Below are 17,758 nucleotides of genomic sequence, written 5' to 3' on the forward strand. Positions count from 1 at the left end.
GGTAATAAATGTTAAATAATAATTAATCATTTCTTTTCATTATTTTATGGTTTTATGTACTCTTTTTTTCTTCTTGATTGTTTAGGTATTTAGGTTGTTAGGCCTGTTGGTTAAAGGTTGTGATAAGGTAGCTGAGTTTGTATTAGGATGTGTTTATTGTTTTTGTTGGCTCCTTGGTGAGTTGTGTCATGTCTCTGTTAATGATAATAATAATTAATATATACTCCTCCTATGGGCTTCCATATACATAGCTTCAAATTTACTATTCTTCTTATTGCAGTTGCAGTGACATTGTGACCAAAGCCTCTCCAACTAAATACACACATTTATAAAGGTAACCTGTGATTATTATAATCATTATTTTTAGTAGTAGCATTTGTTCTTTGTGTACAGAACATTAATTATTCAGCAGGTGAAGTGTGCAATGTGTCAATATATCCATTGGAAAAGCTGGTTTGACTATAATTATTTAAGGAATCCTCAGTTTTAAAGGAGTATTAGAGCTATTGTACAGTATTGTTCCTCCGTGAAGTGATGGGGCCTCACATGGTGAGGCACATGGTGAAAGCAGAGGTGGAGATAGCTCCTTGTACATGTCAAGCTCACTAAACACTGGGTACCAAAATGTACAAATTGCCATTCCTGTCAGTAAATGCCTCGTGTTCTTTAAACTCAATGCCCCAAGACTTTTAGATGTAGCAGACTAATAATAGTACTCTATAATAAGTAAACCGAATTTAAGAAGGTTTTAAGAAGCATAGGTTCAAACAATTTATACCAAACTCCTGGGTGATGGTTTAAAATAAAACATGTGGAGTTCCTGAATATGTTATCAGGAAAATAAAATACTTTTACCATTTATTTTACCTATCAGTGACAGTTGGAGAACAACAGCATGTATAATGGAATGGATATCTATTAAACGTGTCTTACACAATCAGGCCCTCATAAGCGATGTCATAAAACGAGTTCCCAGATTCTCCGTGGCTCTGACTGGGATTAATGCAGATGTGTAATCTCAGAGGAATGTACTGATCCGGACCGCCAGCTGTCCACTGAGTGAACATAAGTCCCTGCTAACACACAGACCAATACAAACACTTCACATTGTGCATTTAAACATTCACATGATGCATCAGCCAGACACATCAAATATTTAAAGGAGAAGTTCACCCCCAAAAAATGGAAAATTCAGTAATTATCTACTCAGTGTTATGCCAATGGAAAGTTGGGTGAAGTTTTGTCGTCCACAAAACATTTCTGGAGCTTCACAGCAAACCAGTGTTCTCTTAAACAACTGAAGTAGATGAGGGCTTGTTTTAAAATGTTGAAAAAACAAAGGAAAAGAGACATAAGATGGCTGATGGTTGACAGAAACTTCACCTGACTTTCCGTATGCGTGAGGGTGAGGACATAATGACTGAATTTTCATGTTTGAGCAAACTTTTGCTTTTTAATTCTTCCCTTCATGGCAGCTCTAAGGTCACAGACAAAATGTAAATATTCAGCTGAAAAAGCTGTTTAACAATATTTTATTTTATTAGTCTACAGTCGCTTTTTGGTTTTGACCAGGCCTTTCTCCACCAGGGAGCGGTAGAACTCCTGGATGTACGTGTACACACACTTCCAGTCGGGCTCTTTCATCCGGACTAAGTCGTCGGGGTCGAGCAGAGGGGGGCAGCCTGCCAGCCTCCTGCAGACAGAGAGCAACTATCAGACAACTTGAGAAAAACGACACAGAACCATGAGGTCACTTTGCTCTCATCTCGCTCCAGACAAGATATATCTGCTTCTTCATATAAGGAATGAGAGCTCACTCTGCAGTGCTGAAAGCCAGCTGGAAGTTGTCCCTGGGCTTGTTGGGATTGAGGATGGAGTACTCGAAGGCGTCAGGGAAGAAGCGGTGCACCAAAGCGCAGAAGGCTATGCCGTCTTTCCAGCTTGAGGAGAAGTTCTGGATGTTCACCCCCTGTTTCATAGCAGAGGGGAAGTAGTTTGAGAGAAAAAGAGGCAGAGAATGAGAGATAAGGGGCAGAGCTATGCACATATATAGCTCCACAGGGCATAATTCAAAGAGAGTCAGGGCATATTTACCTCATATGGCTCTGTTTTGGCCCTGCACCAGTCCAGAAGCATCTGTTTGACATTTTTAGCATTGGGTGCTGCAGTAGGAGGACATTTCTGGGCTGAGGCTACAGCAGGACTGGCCTGGCTGAGGAGAAGAAAAAAAAGACAAGAGGATACACACTGCATGTACAGAAAGTGTGGCTTACATCATCTTTTAACTTGGCAGATGCTTTGCATAGGAAAAGTTTCTTTTTTTCCCCCTTTTGGTTAGACAGGATTAGTAAGTGGTGACATCACAGGTTGTAAAGGTCAATCTGGATTTAAATTTCTGATATAAATTAGGATTGACCTCATATTTAACACTAGAGCTGCAAAAAAAATAGTCGATTAATCATAAAGTGAATTGAAAGAAAATTAATTTCTAACTATTTTGATAATCGGTTAATAAATTCAGTCCTATTTCAAGCAAAAAGCGTCAAACATTTGCTGGTTCTAGCTTCTTAAATGCAAGGAGTTGCTGTTTTATTTGTCATTTATGACAGCAAATGAAGAGTCGCTGAGTTTTGGTTAGCTGTTGGTTGGACAGAAGAAGCGATTTGAGGGCCTCAGTTTGGGCTCAAGGAATGTTGAATCGATTAATCATAAAAATTTGGCAGATTAAATGTAACATTTCAAGGATGTGACCACTTAGGTTTCAAAGAAGGGTTTTGTCTCAAAGGCCACTAGCTTTTAATAAAAAGGTCACTAAAGGTCCAGTGTGTAGGATTAAGTTTGGTGAGGTTGCAGAAATGCAAAAATGCAAAAGTCCCTCTCTCGAGCCAGTGTTCGGTTTTGTCCATTCTGGGCTACTGTAGAAACATGGCAGACTCTGTCGAAGAGGACCTGCTCCCTCTGTAGATAGAAAAGGTTTATTCCAAGGTAACATATATTTCTGCCATAAGATCATCTTAATCCTACATACTGGACCTTTAAGTGTCAAAAGAAGCAACATAAGCAAGAAGTCTGGGATGAAATGAATGCTTCACTTGTTCATTGTTGGTTTTTAATCCTCCCTTCTTGCAAAATTGACCATAAAACTGACTCACCCGCCTGCTGATGAAGAGGGCTGACCAGGCGGCTCTGACAAAACGCAGATAATCAAATTAATATCAAGAAGCTCCCATCATTTGAATAAAACATCAAAATATCACAGGGTGTCAGAGAGCGTCTTTACAGTATGAACGTACTGTTTGTCTGTGGCTGCTGGTTCATGGACGCTCTGCCGACGCTCACACCTCCGCCTGTTGTTCCTCCTTTGCTCAGGCCCTGCTGCCTCAAGTCCTGCTGCCTCGAGCCTCGATCCTGCTCCCGTTTGTCTGATGAGAGACGGTGAAGAATTTGGAAAACAAGCAAGGCATCAGTGGAAGAATGGAGACCTTATCGTGCCTATAACTCTTACATGGGAGCAAGTATCAGATTATACCTCTCTTTTTCTTGAGGAGGTCCCTCAATGCAGCACGTATCATCCGTCTCTCTTCAAAATCTGTTGTACTGTCCAGCTAAACAGATAAACAACTGGTTTAAAAAGGGAGAGGTTTTTTTTTTTAGATATTTTACACAGTATTTTAATTTTGTCCATACAAGAAATCTGTAATCACTTTCCTTTACTTCAGAAAAACAGATTCTTTCCATGTCACAAGTGAAAGTGAAGCCAATTAACTTAGATCACCTCATTTTTAAAGATAAGAATATCTGTAAGCCTTTAATTCCTTCCAGACTTTTATAACACTGCTTGCATGATGTTTGATGACGAGTTCAGTTGATTTCCAGCTGGTTTTTCCACAAATTTAAAGTCATAAATCATCGGCTCACCATCTTGTTGAGAACCTCTTCGTCCTCAATCGCAGCCAGTTCTTCGCTGGTTACAGACACTGATCCAGCGCCAGATTTTGACTCCATGTCTGAGAAGTAAATCAAATTAATTATTTGTCCATTTAAAGAAAATGAGTTTCCAACTACTTTTTACGATCGATTAATCATTTCTGTCATCTTTCAGGCAAATATGTCAAACCTTTGCTGGTTCCAGCTTCTAAAATTTGCTGCTTGTTTTTGTCATGTGTGACAGTGAACGATGAGTCTTTGGGTTTTGGACTGTTGGCTGGACATAAGAAGCAACTTGAAGACGTCACTTTGGGCTCTGGGAGATTTTGATGAGCAATTCTCACATATTTTATACACTAATCGATTCATCAGGTTGATTGAGAATGAAATTAATCGTTAGTTGCAGCCCTTCTAGTGACGCAAAATATGTGTCTTGAAAGAAATGAGGCAGATGTTTGAAAGGGGGACTTTCACTTTTCTCACATGGCCCAAGTAAACCTAAGTTTACCACTCACATAGTACTGAAAATATTTGAATTATTCAAACGAACCAAACAGACTCTAAACAATGTGCAAATGTCACAAACAGAGCACAAACCACATCTCGATAACTCAAATATAAACAGTTGTGTGAGTCTTAACAGAGACAAACGGGAAAGAAATGTTTGTGTTACTGAAGCACCCGTAAGGATATCTCAGGAACTGGCTGAGTGCAGCACGGACGGGGCAGAAACACGGACAAATATAGTAATGTAGTGGAACGTAAAAGATCTGATAACAGTGTGAAACTATGTGCTCAGAGAAGGTGAAAGAGGAGTCGCAGTAAAGCCTGGTGGCACAAGATGGGAAGCATTAAGTGATCAAAACATGGAGAATAGATGGTGAGAATAGTGATATGTGACCGTTGAGGTTTGATGTCACTCACCTGTTGTCAGGATGTTGTTAGTGGCAGTTTTAGAAGTATTGAGCGCTCCCCTCTCCTCTCCTCGATCCCTCCTTTAGACCTGTGTGGAGAGCTGTGAGAGCTCAGCCTGGAGGTCACACCTCAAACCGCAGCGCTTCATAAGGATGCATGTTTGGAGAGCGAGTGGAGGTTGCTTACATTAACCACCCAAGATGGGAAGAAAGAGGAGGAGGAGGAGGAGGAGGAGGAAAGTCTCTCCTCCTCTTGTCACTGCATCCTGGATGATGTCATGTGAAAGTTCATGGGCACTACCTCAGCCAAACTTTTTTTTTTTTTTTGGTAAAATCACAATTTCCCCTTGGTTATGCTTGATTTGGAGGGCGCCGCAGACGAAATTGGGCTTTTGGGGCGGAAATCAAAGAGTTAACAAGGGCAAAAAAGTGAGGTGCACTGCCTTATTCAGGCAAAAGGCTGAAAAGTAGCACCCTGTTTACAGAAGCAGAGGAATCTCTACAAGAGTACAGAGCACACACACACATACACACACTGAATCATAAATCTGTAAGAAAACAATTCCTCGACATTAACAGTGATTATTTAGTGTTTAAAGCTTAAGGCAGATTTAGAGAATGTGTAATAAATCATAAAGCAGACCAGTTGCTCCACCAAGTGGTGGAAACTAACAGCTGCTTCAAAATAATCTCAGTGTGTGACCATAAACTGTGATTCAATGGGCCTTTTTCACAGAAAGAGAAGCACAGGTGTTACTAATAACACTATCGATGGTCCTGTTCTATTCAAGTGTCCCAGTAAGAGGCGACATGAAACCAAAGCAGCTACATGGAATTCAGCTATCGTTAATTTTATTATTTACACCTGTGCTTTTAACACTGCACAAGTTGAATAAAGGATAAGTTCAGCATCTACTCTCCCCCATGCTGTTGGAAAAGGCAGGTGAAGTTTTGTAGCACACAAAACAGCGTTGCAGCATTCTCCTAAACAACTGAAGTAGATGGGGACTTGTTTTGAAAAGGTTAAAAAACAACCGAAACAACAATTTGACACTGATTTTTACACCCTCTATGCCCGGTCAAGTTCGTGAACCCACTTCAGACTGCACGGTTAGGATCCCAGGGCTTCTGAAACTTGAATTACACCAGACAAGCTGTATGGTGCAGTTTTATGGGGGTTTTTCCGATCGTTTTTTCACAATTAACTTCAAAATTTTCATCTGCATGGGGTGAGTAGATAAAGACTGGATTTTTGGGTGAATTTATCCTTTAAAGTTTTCATTTTGACAGTTTTACAGAATAACTGCTTTGTAGGAGCTTTCATTTCTGTTGATTCTGGCGGCCCCTTTTGACAAAAGTGGTGTAAGCATCACAATGTCCTGTAATAAAAGTTAAATATTTTCAAATACTCTTGTTCTTTATTAAACACAGCTGTTTTCAGGATGCATGGCAATGAGGTCATGTATCTGGCACGGGGCTTCGTAAGATTAGTAACTGCAACATGATGACGGTGAAACAAAGTAAATTTAACATCTGGTTACATGTAAGAATAACTTAAAGAACTAGCCGGTTTTGTCTCATTTACTTATTCAGGTCATATAGGGGCATCATTATTCAATTGAAACTGTTTCATAACCAGTTAAAAACTTCTTGTAGCACGTTAAAAGCTTTATCTTTAACTTTTTAATCATCACAGTGTGTTGTATATTCCTGAAAGTTATTGAAATGTTTCCCCGCGTAAACAGAAAATTAAACACACAAATGTTTTTTTTCCCATTATATTAAAGTATCTAAAAAATAAAGTTGGCAACAACTCTGACTCAGTGATGAGGTGTTTGGTTTGGTTGTTGTTTATTGTACCAGTCCATTTATTTTTATTCAAGCAGTTGCAGATCACATGTGTATGAATCGGCCACACCTTCTCCCATAAACAGAAGCACCTGTGGCTGCTGTTGGCATTCAAAGTATTAACAAAGTTTTTTTTTTTTTGACAAAATGACAAATCAAATCACTCCTCTCTCATCTGCATTATGTCCAAATAAGGCATGAGGCAAACGTTTCATTCTTAAACCAGTACAGTTTAAACCAGCCAAAAATGACTATAAAATACATAAATATAATAAAATAACTATTTACACCCGACTAGCTTTGCAAACAATCAAAATCAGTATGTACACAGGAGGCTTTGAGGGCAGCGTTTTCGTACCTCGTCAGTGCAAAAGTTGCTTTGCCCCGTACACTACACAACATGAGAACAAGCAGCTGAACCTGCAAAAGTCTGCGATCGTTAACAAAGATTTAAAAACTAATAAATGGCGCTGAGGTGTTTTATATATGTTGACATCTGTGATCAGATTGCTCTTCTCCACTCGACACCACAAAATCCATCATTCACATGCTGCAGTTTTTTTGTGGTCGCTGAACAGCAGCTTGATCTCAGTCCAATAGTTAATAATCAATTAACACAAGGGCATAACAAGTCCTATTTAACAGCTGAGGTATTCGATAATGTAAAACCAGTGAAATGATCTGCTGTACATAATCCTTGGAAGACCGCTGTCTGACAACATGTATTATTTTTAAATATTGAACCAAAAGGGCCAAAATAAACCGTTTATCCTTCTTGCGCTGTTTTCAACTAACCTGGGATTTATGATCCAACATTAATATGATATGATGCTCATGTAATTTTATGAATGGCACCTTTGAAATATTATCAGTGACACATCAAGTGAAAACCCTTTAACACACAATTGGGCTTGTAGAGCTGCAACAATAGTTGATCGAAAGAAAATGAGTTGCCAATTATTTAAATAATTGATTAATCACTTCAGTTATTTTTCAAGCAAATATGTCAATTACTGCTTTTTATTCAATTGCTGCTTTTTGTCATTTATGATTGTAAATGATTAGTCTGGACTGTTAGGTGGATAAAAGAAAATTGGAAATTGTGATGAGCAATTTTTTGACGTTTTATAGACAAAACAATTAATTGTGAAAACTGGAAGATAAATCAATAATGAAAATGATCATTAGTTGCAGCTCTACCTGCCAGCATTATTTTAAATGGCAAAAATGCAGAAAATGTGGCAGATGTCATGAAAACATCTTTGATGTATGGCTTTGTTCTTCTTGTGAGAACTCAAACTGTGTGCGAGTGGGTCAAGTATTACAACACAGTGATTTAAAAAAAAAAAAACAACTTTCAAAGTAACATTTGGCATATGATACATGTAGGAGGGAGTGTAAAGTAACAGACATCCCAGATCATTGAAGATGTTTTCAGGAGCAGCGACATGCAGTCTTCTGCCTGGCGTACCTGACTTTTCTCTAAAGAGAGACGACAGGAGAGACGAGCGCCATCCAATATGACATGTACGCATGTGCAAGACACTTCAGGACCAAAATCTACAGCATTACAAAGCCAGTGATTCCTATGGCCATTCAAAAAATAAATATTTTTTTCCATGTAAATATTAAAAAGGGGAATAAAATATGTCACAAAATAAGATCATGTCAATAAAATGCCTTTTAAACACTGAGCGAAAACATAACACTGTCCAGCAGAGGTCTGTTTTTTAAACGTGCTGGTAACTAAAGTTTTTAAAACGTCACCCACAAAAAGGGAAAAATTAAACCTAACACATGACACGGGTTAGGATTTAAGAAGCAACGTTAAAAAGACAGCTCAATATTCTTTCTCCTCCTCTCCTCCTCAGGGAAGAGGCAGCTAAAGTTGAGTGACACTCCTTAGAGGACCCGTGAACCTAATTATCGTGGAGAGCTGCAGTGAGCGCACTGTTGTAAAAGGTGGAAATAATTGGACAAACTCTACAGAGACCGACTTGAGAACAAAATGTAGGCCCTTAAGTGGGAAGCCACACTGAGGCTCATAGGGGACGGACAACAACACGGAGCTCAGGCCTCTTATTAAAAATGTGCTTCAGTAGAGGAAAAGAGGCATCTCATTGCACTGAAATGTTGGCTTTGTCCTTTACTGGACAAAAGTTTTAGTGTCCTTATTTCACAAGCTTCCCGCTTCACAAATTAAAAAAAAAAAAAAAAAAAAAGCTGCCAAAAACCCAGTCCCTTACCATGATGACAGGGCCAGGTGAATGTCAGGTAACAGTACTATTAATATATATTTTAATACAAATATTGTGCCCTATCAGATTTGAGGCGGAGGGCTCTCTAAGCCACGGCCCCCTTAGCGTCACATGAGGCTCTCTGAGGCCTGCGAATATCCACGACAGCCACCAAAACCATCGATTAGAGCCCTCGGTTAATGAGAACGTTTCACAGTGGAGTAGTATGAGTGACAGTGTGAATACCTCATGAGGTATCAAACAGTTCAGTGTGCTCATGCATGCATATACCGCTATAGGCTATGAATGAGTGCTTTACAGATGAAGGAGAGAATTTTAACCGTCACCGTGATAAATAAAGGCAACCTCTGTCCTCTCTGCAGTCTCCAGTCCTGTGTGATAAATGAATTGGCACAGTGAGGAAGTCAGAAAATAAAAATCATCATCAGTGACGTTGGCATTACATGGTCACACTGCTTCTGCTGCTAAAAGGGTAGAGCACTCACACATTATCATTTTATCCTTCAATGCTTTATTCTCTCCTTCATCCTTCCAGTTCAGTCTGTCTTGTCTTCCAGTTTCCCGTCCAGTCTCTGCTGATGATATGTGGGTTCAGACGCACCAGCTTTGTCCAAGTCATCTTCACCTGCAGTGTGAAAATCCATCTGTCCAGACTTTTGAGCTTTGGCCTTGCGTGCATCCAGGTAGCTCACGATAAACTCAGAGTTCTGATATATGAGCATGCCAGACAGCGTCAGCACTGCGCCGGCACAGCTGAGGGCGGACAACTCGCTGCCGAACAGCAGCTGAGACAACAGCAGGTTCCCCACCACGCTCAGGTTGCCGAGGATGTGCAGAGTGACGGCGGAGGTGAGCGTGATGACGCAGCAGCTGGCCAAGTTGTACATGACTGAGCCAAGGCAACTGAGCAAGATAAAGACCCACAGGTGACGGTCGTAATGCAGTGGAGACTCCAGCATGGCCCAGTTCTCTAAGGCCAGAGCAGCCACGGCCAAGATGCAGAAGCTTGGAATGGACATCAGGTAGAGCAGGAACACAGAGTTGATTTTCTCCTCCTGGAGTAGGATGCCTGAGTAAACAGAAATGAATGCTGTGGTTACAAACATGACAGTGTTTGGTGACTTTTAAACAAATACCAAAGGGTGTCAGAGAAAAGTAAACAAGGTAACTGTAACAACAAGTGAGAGCGAGGACGAGTTGTCTCTACAGGCACTACATGTCAGAAGTGCTTTTTAAGACCTTTACAAGATGATTTTTATCCAAATTTAAGACAGATTTTTGGCAAAATCATCTTGTTCTTATTCAAGCACTGAAGGTAAGTATAGAGCTAATTAGTATTAGAGCCCAGAGCCCCATATTTTTTTTTAGAGATTATAATGCAGAAAAAGATGCTTGGGGTAATTTGTAATTGTTAAATTCCCAGTTTGGTCATTTTGGACTGGACCCTGGTCAAACTGTAAAATATCCTGCCTCCATTACATATCTTTGTCATAGGTGTTTCATAACCACATTTGAGGAATCATTGCAAAAATTGTGTGTAAAGCGGCCAATATATCAATATCTGAATTGTTTTCTCCAGCATCAGCCCCAAAAACTCGAGTTTCGATAGTATAAGACTATTTAAAGACTTTTAGAATTGAATTTAAGACATTTTAAGACTTTTAAGACACCATGGAAGATGTCTACAGAAGACCAAAACTGATTAAAAAAACTATAAGGACCGGTTCTTACCTAGATATTTTGCGAAACGTGGTGTTTTAGTGGAGTCTTTAGAGGACATAACAGAGGATTCCTGTGTTTTTGTAGTAAGGACAGACTCTGTTTGTTCACTGATGAGTTCATTCAAAAGCTGTTAGCAAACTGTGCAGCCGTCTGATAGCAAGAAAATGACGGGTTATTATGTAAAACTCTTGTGTGTAATGTGCATTGATGTCTGGACATGCAGGAAGAAAAACACGCCTGAATACTCTTGATTATTTCGTAAGAGCTAAAGCAGCTCCAACACCGTTCACTCACTGTAAACACTTCATTGTGTTTACTGACATATGGCAGCGCTAAACCTGTGAAATGCTTTGACTCTGAGTCTTTAAACAAGAAAATGTGCACTACCAAAGTGGGTCAGAGAAAAGTAAACTTAAAAAGGTAAACTGTTAGAACAACAACGACGAGTGAGAGGATTGAAATAGGTTGTTGAAACTTGACACAGCATCATCCAACTAGTTTGGCATCTCAGGATGGACTCAAAGTTTTGGTCATGATTAAAAATAAAAGTAATGTGCTGCAGCTTCGATCTGCTGGACCTTGTTTACTCTGCTTAATTTTGATCCAAATGCCAAAGCAGGACTTACACTTTCCTTCCTGTATATGGGCAGCATCTGCAGTCTTGTACTGTGTTGTCACTGAGTAGCTGTACTGAATTTTTGGGGATATATGGGGATTTAAAATGACGATCCTCTTGTCAGAATCATGCCTCTGTAGCTTTGAGGTACAAAGACTGTAGCATTAACATCTTTCCGAGAAAGACTGAATATCTGCTTTAGTGTTACGCAACTATTAACTACAGGGCCCCTCGCTATATTTTTAGAAACTCATTACCTTCTTTTTTCTTCTCTGAAACTGCAATGAGACTAATGAAGTTAGAGGGCCTAATCCAGTGCACGGAGAAACCAACTTTAAACCAGTTCCTTCCGCAAACTGCTTCTCTGAGAGTACAGAACATTAGATAAAAAATGAGCACATTGGATTAACGGCTGTGAAGGAACAACTAAGACCATGTGACATTGATTTAAGAAAGGAATGTCTTGTTCTCGGGACATGTTCATTTGAACTATAGCCATACACTATGTCTCAAAATGGGTGTTTTGTACTGAAAGCCAGTTAATTTCACCAGGATAATTCACTCAGCAAGAATAAAGAAACAAAGAGACTACGAAGAGTCCTGAGTATACATATATTACATCCTATTTTCTTATTCTGAAACATGTTGCAATAAAGGAAACATCTGTGAAGTGTGGTCTCTCTGATCTGTTACTCGACAGTGTTTCTGAGCCTCTCATTTGTTTTGGTATTTCTTGAATGCAGTTTGTCCAAGCTGTCTCTTCAGGACACAGAAACATGGATGGCATTTCAGAGATTTTCAAAACCCTCTGAAACGTATCTGTCACTTCGAGGTGAACTTTTAACAACCAACATAAATACTCAGATATCACAGATCATCATGTCCTAGGTTGTGTAGTAACTCTGCCCATAGTTAGACATAGACACGTCATAATGTTTGTAATGTTTGCAAGGCGTTTCCTAAGAAACAAAATATGTGCCATTGGGACATTCCACCTTAATGTGTGGGTGTGTTGCAGGACTGAGGATTGAATCACTATAAAGTTCCAAGACCGCAGACTGCTGCGACGTCCAAGGGGAAACACTAGAATAACCTCTGATGTCTGTGAAGTGTGATGATGAATTTTCCAGCATTTCCCTCAAAAACTTTCTATAGCAACAACAAAACAAACATCAACAGTCTGAGGTGACCAGCAGGACAGGAAACAATGAAGCGACACTTACTCTGCTGAATGGACTTGACACCCCTCAACATGGTCGCTGCGAACACAAAGAAGCAGCCGGTTTGGTCGAACTGGACCTCTCCCATGATGCTGAAGGACGCCCCCAGGCAGATGGGCATCATGGCTGTGTATTTGAGGATGTGATGCTGCTTGCCCAGGATCAGCGTGGAGATAGCCAGAGTAAAGAGCGGGGTGGTGGTGTAGATCATTTGTGCAAATGACAACTGGACATAGTTCAGACCCATGTTCCCGAAGGCGATGCTGGCACAAAATGTCAGACTCAACAGGAACACCTTACATTTAGCGCTGGGGGTCAGGTCCTGCTCTCCTGCTCCTCTGTGGCGGATCACCTGCAGTTTGATCAGCCCATAGTCCACCACTATGGCTGTCAGCATGTGCAGCGCTGACAGCAGCAGAGGGTACCTGAAGTTGTAAACGGCGAATATCCATTTGTTGAGGCTGGAGATGGTGGTCCCCGTCACCAGCCAAACAATAACAGCTGACAGCAGATGGAGCATCTCTGCGGGTGGCCTCCTCCTGCCTCTGTCTTGCAGAGTCGCCTCGCATTTTGAGAAGCCATCGGCGTTGATCATGTTCGTATCATTGTCCTCTCTGAAAGGCAAACACATGTTGAGTCCGTGCTCTCATCTCCAAATGAAACACACGATCAAACCGGCGACAAATTGCGAAAATAACATGCGACACGGGCAGTTTTTCCCTCCTCTGCGGTGATAGCCTGCCGTTTTTGCTCAGTAAACCTGCCTTTCTCTGCACCGCCTACAGACACGTGTTTCTATTTTGCATGACGAGCTGGTTGTGTAACTTACCCTGCGCAGGCAAAAACACATATGCTGGACCAGGAAGGCTGGCAGGCAGACGGGAGGAAAGAGGAAAGGGGAGAGGTGCTGGGCGGGCTGGAAAACAGTACGCGCCTTCTCCACGACGAGCGCTGCAGGGATTGGCTGTTATCCTGACGGTGACGACTCGGTATGATGCACCAAAAAGCCCAGCAGCGGTGTAGTAAACATCACGGGGAGACTTGGCGGTTTGGTAGCAAACGGGATAACTAGGTCTAATAAATATGATACAGCAGCAACTCGTTTGAGGGTTTTTTTCTCCATACTGTCTTTAAATAGCAGCTCATTTAATTGCCCGGGGACATCTTGTGATCCCGTTCCCGAGCACTGGAGCAGAGGGAAACCCTGACAACTCACTCTGTCGGTCCAAAACACGAACAGTATAGCATTTTTAGCTAGTTAGTCAGGCAGCGTTTCAGTGAACGTCACTTTATCACAAACAGCGAGGCGGCTCGGTAACCATTAACACAACAGCGATACAGTCTTTTGTCCGACAAAATGAAAGGGTACGGTAGGTTAAGTTAACTGACCTCTGCCGTGAACCGAGCTGTCACTCGACACCTGCCAGCTGAGTGTCTTTCGGGCTTGTGCCGTCATGCTAACGCTAACGCTAGCGACCGTAAAACTAAAGAGGAGGATAGCGCTCGTTAGCTGACGACAAGCGTCACTTCTAGCTTTATATTAGCGTCCACTCAAACTGAACGCCGGCAGCACCACGACCCCAGTCCGTGACATTTTGTCTCAAATGTTGTCTTTACCTTGTTATTCCGACGTGTACCTTGACAGCACTGGCAGCATCCCCCGGATCTCCGTCAGTCGGTCACGGTGCTGTCAGCCAAACCGAGGCGGCGGACGCGCTTCAGTGTTATTGGAGGGTTTATTTAAAGGGCAATGCCACAGTGTGTGCTGCGAGATGAATGCAACCCCTCTCCTCTCCTCTCCTCTCCTGTGCAGGATCTGAAGTGCTGAGGCCTCACATGCTCATGATGAACCAATCCAATGAAAATGATGAAAGCCTACCTGTCATCATATGAGGTGTTCAGGATGAGGAAGTACATACACAGCACCTGCAGAGTTTAATTTGCATCATGTAAATATTTACTTATGAAATATGTATCATCTGTTATATGTTTGACACAGTGACAGAAAGTAAACAAAGCAAACTGGAGTGCAGTATCACCATGCCATAAAATGCAATATTCATTATGTGCACTACAATGATGCAATGTAACTAAGTATATTTACTGAAGTACTGTACTTAGATACAATTTTTGAGGTACTTGTACTTTACTTGAGCATTTCCATTTTCTGCTACTTCTGCTACCACTTCCACTTCACTACAATTTGGAGGCAAATATTGTACAAATGGATTAAATTGGAGTAAATGTATAAATATTGTACATTTACTACACTACATTTATGTAATAACTTTAGTTACTGTTGTTGTTCTGTTCTGTACATGCGACATCTATTGCAGTCTGTCCGTCCTGAGAGAGGGATCCCTCCTGTGTAGCTCTTCCTGAGGTTCCTTCCATCTTCCTGTAAAAACCCTGCGCAGCCAAACAGCAGCAGGCGTACAATAAGTTTTCCCCAAGGAGTCTAGTGTAACTAAAACACCTTTGTATCCTCTTTTAAAAACTGTATTTGCTCTCTTTTGCAAGTTTTCTGTTTGGTTAATTAACTGGAATTAAATTTCAAAGTGGTACTTTTGTTATTTTTATATGCAGTGGTTCTGGGAAGGGGCTATGAAATAATGGAGTACAATCAAAAGATAAACAGTCTAGATACTCAAATTTCCCTTTTCATATTTTTTAAAACTGAAAATATTGTATTTATTGTCAGATGAGACGCTTCTGGTGCCTGGTTTGTTTCTCATGGCAGCAGCTGGCAGTCACCCTCAGCCAGGACCAAGTACACAGTCCCAAGATTAATTTACTGTTGGCCTCGAGGCATTATGACAGACACTGTTGCTCTGGACGTCTTCTTTGTCATCTGTCCCTTGTGAGGAAAAAGATTAAAAAAAAACAAATCTCTTTGACAGTAAACAACAGCACGGTGACAGCTTTATGTTTTTATTTGAGCTCAAAAATGTAACGTCTTTGAGATCATTGGGCACAAAAGGTGAGTTCACATCATGTTTCAGTAAGAGTCCACAAACAATTAATAACTAGGTGAAGAGGCTTTTCACTACAGAAGTGCACAAGCACTCTAAAACCATGCATAGCTACAGTATATGTTGCCATGGAAACCTTTGAGTTTATGGAGCATGTATCATTACCTGCAGGTAAACATTGTGCTTTATTTGAACAACACCTTATTTGCATCATCAATATTATAACCTGTATCTTACAAACTCATATTTAATGTAATTTCATTTCCCCAACATCTCATTAATTGCTATACAATCTTAATACAATCCATTTAATGGTCCAGTGTGTAAGCTTTAGTCTTCATTAGTGTAGAATCACCTGAAACTGAGAATCATTGTCCTGTCATTCCCCTACAACGTGTCATTATATCTACAGAGGGAGCAGGTCCTCTTCCACGGAGTCCGGCATGTTGCACCACCGTGTTTCTTGAGTAGCCCGGACCAGACAAACCAAACACTGACTCTAGAGAGGACATTTTGTGTGTTTTGCGTTTTAAGTAGCCACCGTGGGGGAGGGTGAGATTAAGAGCATTTAGGGTGCTTTAATCTGCCACTAAATTCTACACACTGGACCTTTAAGATTGTGTGTACACAATTAGTGTTTAAGTAGTGACCAAAATGTGAACGTTCAAGTAATGTGAAACAATATTTTCTTACAGTGATAATAACTGAGGTGATTCTATTTCTATTATACTATTGCTATATACAGGCCAAAGCAACCAGGCAGTCGTACTTGTTATAATACACAGTAAGCTTGAAACTATAAATAAATAGGTAACTATTGGTTATAGAATGTATATTTACTACTAATGTACACCAGTGCTTCCTTGCACACAAAAGCATATGTACTGCTAATGACTGATGTGTATAAATCAGATTTCTTTACATAATTATCATTCGGCAAATGGAAAACTGTTGCTAAAACAGTTTTGTGCAGCATGAAACACTGTTCTGACTTGGGAGTATTTTCTTCTCAATTGTCCGAATAATGTAAAACACTTTCTAAGATATAAACCACTCATAGAGCTAGCCATTTCTACTATTTTAAGTGGTGGAAACAAGTTTGTTGCTACTTACTAAGAAGCTAAACCCTGATATGTTCAGTCAATTTTAAACTGAAGTCAAATTCACCCTAAAGTATGGGTCAAAAAATAGCCTGCTATATTTCTATAATCTGTACAGAATCTAAACATTTGGATGCTGTTGTTACAAGGGAATTACTACTTCATTACATAATTAAGGCTAAAACTACCATTGAGCACCGATATAATTCCTTGCTGAAGAAAATCCCCCAGGCTTAGCAGATTTATACGTCAGATATCAGAAGTGGTACTCCGACAATTTACTATTGAACTTCCATAAGTGTGGGGACTCATTGTAAAGTGAGGGGTCACAACAGATTCAGCAGAGGTCGAGATATCCTGATTTTAGTCCTTACTATGGGTCAAGCTCCAAAAATGCGGAATCCTACATTTCCCATAATGCAACCCAACAGTGTCAGAGTGTCTTTACATAGACCATCCCAGCTCGCTTAAAGTTTCAAATTCCACCGCCCCTAGTTTTTAACACGTGCCATCTGTTGCAAATTTGTTCAAGTCCAAGACTGGACAGTTACTGTAAATCCTTGAAGATACTGTTTAATTTCAAGAAGTAGGATAGTAAAAATCCACAAGAACCAGGTACATCAATAAAAGGAGTGAAAAAAGCCTTTTCGTGCTGAAGAATGTTATATCCTGCTACGGTCTTTTTAAAGCCTGGTGTCTCTGTCAGAGCTCAGCATGAGGAACACGTTGTTCCAGCTTTGAGGAGAACAAGACATTCAGTTCTTTAACCACTCCTTTCCCCAAAGTTATCTCTTAACACACCCACTGAATCAAGTGTGTTTTGGTGTATAAATAATTTCTCTGTAAAGTTTATGCGCAAGCCTTTCTGCCCCACACTTATGTTGACACACATGTGAACACCATGTACTCTCATAAATTTGTCCTCTGCGGTGGTGAATAAGCGTACGCACAGCACACATAAAACTGAGGCCATGCATCCTTAAAACACAAGTTATAATAGAGCAGAAGAGAGTAGAGTAGAATAGTAAGTGGAAGCAGGAGCTTTTGTGCTTGAAATTCTTGGACTGATGGCTACTTTCAAAAGCTGGTTCAGTCACTCACACAAACACACACACAAACACACACACACACACCCACACACACACTCACATCCACACCCAAACAACTGTCTGTAACTCAGA

The 17,758-nt window shown here is 40.6% G+C and overlaps 2 protein-coding genes across 2 annotated transcripts; both read right to left on the bottom strand.

The window, feature by feature from the left end:
- Nucleotides 1–1,438: 1,438 nt before the first annotated feature.
- On the bottom strand, nt 1,439–4,941 carry smtna (smoothelin a). The gene is made up of 8 exons (XM_073478701.1): nt 4,852–4,941; nt 3,919–4,007; nt 3,530–3,605; nt 3,294–3,422; nt 3,153–3,186; nt 2,095–2,212; nt 1,818–1,969; nt 1,439–1,693 (listed from the first exon to the last, which is right to left on the bottom strand). Exons 2-8 carry the CDS (start codon nt 4,003–4,005, stop codon nt 1,546–1,548), a joined length of 744 nt encoding a protein of 247 aa, XP_073334802.1. The 5' UTR covers nt 4,006–4,007; nt 4,852–4,941; the 3' UTR covers nt 1,439–1,545.
- A 1,727-nt stretch (nt 4,942–6,668) lies between these two features.
- Nucleotides 6,669–14,151, bottom strand: slc35e4 (solute carrier family 35 member E4). Its single transcript, XM_073477416.1, has 3 exons — nt 14,123–14,151; nt 12,509–13,119; nt 6,669–10,016 (listed from the first exon to the last, which is right to left on the bottom strand). The coding sequence occupies exons 2-3, from the start codon at nt 13,098–13,100 to the stop codon at nt 9,484–9,486; spliced, it is 1,125 nt and encodes a 374-aa protein (XP_073333517.1). The 5' UTR covers nt 13,101–13,119; nt 14,123–14,151; the 3' UTR covers nt 6,669–9,483.
- Nucleotides 14,152–17,758: the final 3,607 nt, after the last annotated feature.

The sequence above is a fragment of the Pagrus major genome, chromosome 12 (assembly GCF_040436345.1).
Source record: "Pagrus major chromosome 12, Pma_NU_1.0".
NCBI classification, from domain to species: Eukaryota; Metazoa; Chordata; class Actinopteri; order Spariformes; family Sparidae; genus Pagrus; species Pagrus major.

What these genes read in the sequence shown, in the direction of transcription:
- smtna (XM_073478701.1), bottom strand. Translation starts at nt 4,005, where the DNA reads ATGGAGTCAAAATCTGGCGCTGGATCAGTGTCTGTAACCAGCGAAGAA. An exon ending in AAGAGGTTCTCAACAAGATG is followed by an intron (nt 3,606 to 3,918) that starts GTGAGCCGATGA and finishes TTATCTGTTTAG; the next exon opens with CTGGACAGTACAACAGATTT. An exon ending in CCTCCTCAAGAAAAAGAGAG is followed by an intron (nt 3,423 to 3,529) that starts GTATAATCTGAT and finishes GTCTCTCATCAG; the next exon opens with ACAAACGGGAGCAGGATCGA.
- slc35e4 (XM_073477416.1), bottom strand. Translation starts at nt 13,100, where the DNA reads ATGATCAACGCCGATGGCTTCTCAAAATGCGAGGCGACTCTGCAAGAC. An exon ending in TGTCAAGTCCATTCAGCAGA is followed by an intron (nt 10,017 to 12,508) that starts GTAAGTGTCGCT and finishes CTGTTTACTCAG; the next exon opens with GCATCCTACTCCAGGAGGAG.